General features: G+C 35.2%; 1 protein-coding gene across 2 annotated transcripts in view; it reads right to left on the minus strand.

The window, feature by feature from the left end:
• The window catches only part of LOC125029028 (optic atrophy 3 protein homolog), a 27,685-nt gene that overhangs the window by 17,340 nt on the left and 2,845 nt on the right, over positions 1 to 7,500 (minus strand). The window contains exon 2 of one of the 2 annotated variants that reach the window (XM_047618750.1): positions 3,329 to 3,567. The exons of the other annotated variant lie outside the window; for it this stretch is intronic. Coding sequence (XP_047474706.1) covers positions 3,329 to 3,467 — 139 coding nt within the window. The 5' untranslated portion in view covers positions 3,468 to 3,567. The remainder of the gene's footprint in view (positions 1 to 3,328; positions 3,568 to 7,500) is intronic. 2 annotated transcript variants of the gene reach the window in all.

Consider the following 7,500-nt stretch of genomic DNA (forward strand, 5'->3'; position numbering starts at 1 on the left):
CTTTTGTAAGATGTCTCTACACATAGATGGTTCCATGTGCTTTGCCAGAAAGTAGTCAATTAGACCTTTTAGACCTTACCTGATTTTACCTTTTTCTTTGGGGAAAAACATTTGTTTTTCTCCCTTGTGCTGTCAATATTGATGCTATCATTATCATTATAGACATTACAATCATCATAATGTTATTGACATTACTAAGAGCAAGATAAGATTAAAGAAAATATTTCTAAAGATCAAGGAAAAGGGTAAACAGGTGAGACAGGTTGTACTAGTACTTGTGGAGCAATTTATTTATAAAGACACTTAACCCAATGCCTATGGGCATGGCATGTACGTACGTGCCATGCCCGTCGGCATGTATGTACATGCCATGCCTACTGTGAGTTTACTTGTATAATTGTTTTTATGCATAGATGGCTACACTTGTATTAAGTCACCAATGAGCCAATTACAAGTACTGCCTGTCTCACCTGTTTATCCTTTTGCTTGATTTATGAAAATATTTAACATTATCTTATTTTGCTGTTACTAATGTTTATAACATTATAGTAATTATAATTTCTATGATAAAAATAAGACCATACGATTTTCCCGCCAATTCAAGGAATGGTGAAATTAGGTAAGGTCACAAGGTCTACTAATTGACTCCTTTGTGACTAAGCACTAGCAGAGCCATCTATGTGCAGAGACATTTCACAACAATATAAAAATTTAGCACAGATTTTTCCCCAGCATGTGGTTAATAAACCAAACTCACAGTGGGTATCACATGCATGCTCTCTCCAGTGGCATCAAGTTAAACACATTATATATCACTGCTGTAGGTGCTGACAGCAAGTCCAAATTTTGTCTTTGCAATGTATAAAATTTAGAGAATCTCAGCTATTTCTCTACTTCAAAATACTGCTGACCTCTTAACCAGAAATCTCCATAAAAAGTGAAGTTTCACAAGCACAAAGCTATTATTAACAAAGTATGGACTGACAGCCTTTTGCTCAGAATCAGATGACATGCATTTATCTTCATTTCCAACACTCCTGTGATCCACATTTTGATATTCTATTGTACTGTACTAGTATTCCTTAGACTTAAACTCCAGACTGTTTAAACTCTCCATATGCTACACCTGATAATACTCATCATGATACTTCTCCTCAATACAGATCTACACCTAGAATTCCAGACATGTACATCTAACATTTTTAATGTGAGAAGGTCTCTATATCTATATATCATATATTCCTGATGTTTATCTTTAAATCTCATAATGAGAGATAGCACGGACAGAATCATACAGTCATTAAATAAAAATATCAGTAATAGGAACACAGTTTAAAATGGACATCAACCCAGAAGAGTCTCTCTGGGATGTCATTGGAGAAATATTAGCCAATGAGTATTCTCCTCATGATCTTTTATCAAAAGTCTAGCTTTAATGTCTATCTTTCTTATCCCCCCCCTTCTTCCTTAATGTCTAGTTAGTGAAACCTGAAATTACTAATCCTTTTATTTGTTAAACTTAATTCTTTCACCAGTGCTATGAAGTAGGAACTACAGAATTACACATTTTCACATGAATATTATGTGATCTTCATTTTGCTTATTGTCAACTATGTTCTAATTCAAGTACTGCATGTGAATTGCTGCACCTGCATTATATCAAACAAAAATAAAAATAAACCTAAACAATGTGCATACTAAAAGAATATCATCCGTGCAATAGCTCAGTAGTTTAAAATGATACAATTAAAGTACCTCTCAAATAACAGTGATCAGAAATTCACTGTATTCTAATAAACTTGTGGAGGTTTTGCCTACAACATACCACATACAGTGACCACAAATTCTGAAAAGCTGGATGACCTACAACAAGCTACTATGTGAAAAGGGTTGCCATAATGGAAGCAGACAAACAGCACACAATTCTGAAGAAACCAAACTACAGACAGAAGAGACAAAAGCATGAAATATATGTATATATGTGTGTATGCGTATGCGTGTGTGTGTGTGTGTGTGTGTGTGTGTGTGTGTGTGTGTGTGTGTGTGTGTGTGTGTGTGTGTGTGTGTGTGTGTGTGTGTGTTCGGTGTGTGTGTGTGTGAATCTATGTGTATGTGTGTATCTGTGTGTGTGTGTATCTGTGTGTGTGTGTGTGTGTGTGTGTGTGTGTGTGTGTGTGTGTGTGTGTGTGTGTGTGTGTGTGTGTATGTGTGTACATCTGTGTGTGTGTGTGTGTGTGTGCATCTGTGTGTGTGTGTATGTGTGTGCATCTGTGTGTGTGTGTGTGTGTGCATCTGTGTGTGTGTGTGTGTGTTCATCTGTGTGTGTGTGTGTGTGTGTGTGTGTGTGTGTGTGTGTGCATCTGTGTGTTTGTGTGTGTGCATCTGTGTGTGTTTGTGTGTGTGCATCTGTGTGTGTGTGCGTGTGTGTGTATCTGTGTGTGTGTGCGTGTGTGTGTGCATCTGTGTGTATGTGTGTGTGTGTGTGTGCATCTGTGTGTGTGTGTGTGTGTGTGTGTGTGTGTGTGTGTGTGTGTGTGTGTGTGTGTGTGTGTGTGTGTGTGTGTGTGTGTGTGTGTGTGTGTGTGTGTGTGTGTGTGTGTGTGTGTGTGTGTGTGTGTGTGTGTGTGTGTGTGTGTGCATCTGTGTGTGTGTGTGTGCATCTGTGTGTGTGTGTGTGTGTGTGTGCATCTGTGTGTGTGTGTGTGTGTGTGCATCTGTGTGTGTGTGTGTGTGTGTGCATCTGTGTGTGTGTGTGCATCTGTGTGTGTGTGTGCATCTGTGTGTGTGTGCATCTGTGTGTGTGTGTGTGCATCTGTGTGTGTGTGTGTGTGCATCTGTGTGTGTGTGTGTGTGTGCATCTGTGTGTGTGTGTGCATCTGTGTGTGTGTGTGTGTGCATCTGTGTGTGTGTGTGTGTGTGCATCTGTGTGTGTGTGTGTGTGTGCATCTGTGTGTGTGTGTGTGTGTGCATCTGTGTGTGTGTGTGTGTGTGCATCTGTGTGTGTGTGTGTGTGCATCTGTGTGTGTGTGTGTGCATCTGTGTGTGTGTGTGTGTGCATCTGTGTGTGTGTGTGTGTGTGTGTGTGTGTGTGTGTGTGTGTGTGTGTGTGTGTGTGTGTGTGTGTGTGTGTGTGTGTGTGTGTGTGTGTGTGTGCATCTGTGTGTGTGTGTGTGCATCTGTCTGTCTGTTCTGGCCCTTGTCTGTTATAAGCATGTTATTGCACTAGCTAAATTACTTGCTCTGTTTACTTCCCACTTCCTGAGGACCCAGCATCCCTCCCCATTTCAGTGCCCTACAACCCATTTCCAATTAGCCTTAGTCTACGTACGTCGAGCTGGAGGCAGGCAAATTTTCTCCTTAAACAGGACGCTTCTAACTGCCTTGCGTTTTATGCTGCTGGCTAGAGGACGTGCCACTTGTTTCACAAACAGAAATGCAAGTTTTGCTAGGGGAAAAATGGGAGCCATTGATTTTGTTTCTTTTTCTTTTCTTTTCTTTCTTTTATTCACTCTTACTGTCTGTTTCTTTCTCTCTCCCTCTCTCCCTCTCGGTCAACTTTATATCCTCCTGAAAAAAGGAAAATAAACCCTAGTTATTTGCAAAAAAGTGTCTGAAAACAACTATACTGAAACAGTTTACCATACTATATTTCAGTTTACTCAAAGTTCCACTCATATCAGGTAAACTTCAACAAAAACATGGCTCCCATATTGCATCAAGCTTTATAAAAATAACACAAGATCAAACATTAGGAAAGTCCTATATTCCAAGTTACTCTATCATCATCCAATATTCCTTTTAAGTTAAATACAATATACTTTTCAAGCTGACATGTACATACCTACATGTACTTATTTCATCACTATCATTACTCTACTCTGCATCCATTATATCTGTTATCTAATTTGTTGGTAGAATATATATAATTCAATTTCTGAATATCTAATATATGCAGCCATATAAGTACTATAAAATAATATTGTAAGATATAATCAACACAGACATGTTTTACTGCACTTTGCAGCCTTGGCAGCATTGATTCTTTGCTCTCCAGTAACCCAACTTGTAATTTTGTAATAGGATGAGATAATTTAATAATATTTTGCTAAGACAGAGGTTTGCGATTTAGATTTTATGGAAGTAAAATCATCTTTATGTGAATATAACAATATGAACGTGTCAGCTAGTAATAAAAAAGTATCTGCATTTCATGCCAGTCTTAACAGTTTAACATGTGCAATTTTTGTCATTAGTAAGATTTTACTCCTTTAAGACACCAAAATGCTTGATAAGCTTTGCAAGTAAACACAGCTTAATTTCACACACTGGCTATTCTTACAAACGGACAATTAAATGTAGCAGGATTTACCTTAAAAAAAAAAAAAATAATAATAATAATAAAAAAAAAAAAAAAAAAAAAAATAATGTGCAGGCAACACTTCAGTCAGACAACTGGTGCATGATTTTACAAAGTAAGCTTGACATACCTACAAATTTGCTTTTTTTTTTTTTTTTTTTTTGTAAATTATGGCTGAGACAGAAACTCCTTTGTGACTAAGCACTAGCAGAGCCATCTATGTGCAGAGACATTTCACAACAATATAAAAATTTAGCACAGATTTTTCCCCAGCATGTGGTTAATAAACCAAACTCACAGTGGGTATCACATGCATGCTCTCTCCAGTGGCATCAAGTTAAACAACTGGTGCTATATTCCAAGTTACTCTATCATCATCCAATATTCCTTTTAAGTTAAATACAATATACTTTTCAAGCTGACATGTACATACCTACATGTACTTATTTCATCACTATCATTACTCTACTCTGCATCCATTATATCTGTTATCTAATTTGTTGGTAGAATATATATAATTCAATTTCTGAATATCTAATATATGCAGCCATATAAGTACTATAAAATAATATTGTAAGATATAATCAACACAGACATGTTTTACTGCACTTTGCAGCCTTGGCAGCATTGATTCTTTGCTCTCCAGTAACCCAACTTGTAATTTTGTAATAGGATGAGATAATTTAATAATATTTTGCTAAGACAGAGGTTTGCGATTTAGATTTTATGGAAGTAAAATCATCTTTATGTGAATATAACAATATGAACGTGTCAGCTAGTAATAAAAAAGTATCTGCATTTCATGCCAGTCTTAACAGTTTAACATGTGCAATTTTTGTCATTAGTAAGATTTTACTCCTATAAGACACCAAAATGCTTGATAAGCTTTGCAAGTAAACACAGCTTAATTTCACACACTGGCTATTCTTACAAACGGACAATTAAATGTAGCAGGATTTACCTTAAAAAAAAAATAATAATAATAATAATAAAAAAAAAAAAAAAAAAAAAAAAATAATGTGCAGGCAACACTTCAGTCAGACAACTGGTGCATGATTTTACAAAGTAAGCTTGACATACCTACAAATTTGCTTTTTTTTTTGTAAATTATGGCTGAGACAGAAACTTGAAACACAGTGCAATCTCAAAATATTACCTAGCTAATGCAAAAAAAAAAAAATCTTTTGCCTTTTGCATATTCTTGATATAAGCCTCTTTTACTACTCTCTTTCCATTAGAGAGGTTGCTTTATGCACTCTCTTACAATTAGGGTTAATACAAATTAATAATATATGCAGCATCCTATAAAGCACAAAATTTTCCCCCTATAACACCAGTAGGGTAACCTTATAAAGACTTACCATTCAAGATTGAAAGGTGGTGGTGGAGGTCTTTAACAATGTCACTATCAACCCTGTACATCTAGTAGGACTGTACATGGTCACTCGAGTCAGTTCCAATTAAAATGATTTTTGCCTATCATTCTGCTGTCTTTCAAATTTTAGAGGGATTTCTTCTTATCTAGTACTAAAATATGCATTCCCCAATAAATTTCTAGAAATGAAATCCAACATTTCAAGGGTCTGGATAAAAAGGGTAAACATCTATTCACTATATATACTATATCTCATTCATAATATGCAGAGCAAAAGCTGCAAGCATTATGTATAACAAAGCAATGTATCACTGGTTCATGCTCAAGCCAAAATAGACAATAAATAAATAAATAATTATCCAAATATTCATATATGGGACAAAATTCCATCTGACTGAAGTAAGTGGTTTTACAAGTGGTGGCCACCTGTATGCTAAATCTTTGTTCTGATGAAACAGAGCCTATATATATCCATCAATTCTATTCTGACAGGATACTACTAAGAAAAGTATGGTACTTGATAAATCATCAAGATGGATCATTAATATACACTGTATCACAACCAATACAGCCTTCTACAATGATACATCTCTACGCTATGCTCACAGAAAACTTATTTATGATTGGCTTATTGAAGCATGGTTAGTAATGACACTTTGTTTATAGGGAGTAAATGTTCATGTATAGTTTTAGATCTTTCTCTAGATAAATGGACATCAGTCAAGACAAAAATCCATCAGTCTACCATAATAGCAAGATGAAAAGAGTTCATGCTTTGTTTGCTGTTATTTAGTTTTATTATTTTTATTTTGCTTTAGTCACCAAGGAGTCAAATGCTAGACCTACCTGATCTCAACCAAATTTTCAAGAAAAAAGTTATTATTTCTATTACCAGTTCAGCATCATTGACATTATCATTATCATCATTATTATTATTACTATTATTACAATTACTTAACCCAACCACCACAGATTTATGTTCTGTCACCTGTAGCTTTTTTTGTGAATTTTGTTACATACAGATGGCTTTACGTGTGCTCAGCTGGCAAGGAGTCTATCAGTAGGCCTTAGTGACCGATCCTGATTTCCCCATTCCTTGAATTAGCAGGAAAATATTTTTCTTTTTAATACAACTGATATTGATACTGTTATTATTATTATTGATGTTATGATTACTAAATTGCTATTGAAATCTTGGTAACATTTAAGACAATGGAATAATGCAAAAGACCCTTTTCCAAAAGTCAAGGAAAAGGGTAAACAGGTGTGACAGGTAGGACTAACAACTGACTCCTTGGTGACTAAGCACTTGTAGAGTCATCTATGTGTAAATACAATGAATAAACTAGGCATGTATTCTTGCCACATTTATCTATGCCATATTTATCTATGAATGAATTGGGCTAACAATATTTTTTTCTTCTTCAAAAAATTTACAAATGAGGTAAACAGGTGATGTAAAGTAAATCTCTATGTAAACAAAATAAGTAAATAAGTAAATAAATAAATAAATAACAGTACATTTTGAATGCACACTTGCAATCCTGGAGTCAATTAGTTTGAATTTATTTATCTATCAATAACATGTAAGGTAAACCTTGAAGTTGATGCATAACATGAAATGTAAAAATCACAGTATTTTTTTATATAATTGAAGACAACTTTTTGCAAGGGAATGTAAATTCTGAAATAAGAACCACACAGATAGAAAAACTAGGATAATACCTTTGAAGAACAAATGATACAAAACTAGGTCTACTAGCTATGA

The sequence above is a fragment of the Penaeus chinensis genome, chromosome 9 (assembly GCF_019202785.1).
Source record: "Penaeus chinensis breed Huanghai No. 1 chromosome 9, ASM1920278v2, whole genome shotgun sequence".
Lineage (NCBI taxonomy): Eukaryota > Metazoa > Arthropoda > Malacostraca > Decapoda > Penaeidae > Penaeus > Penaeus chinensis.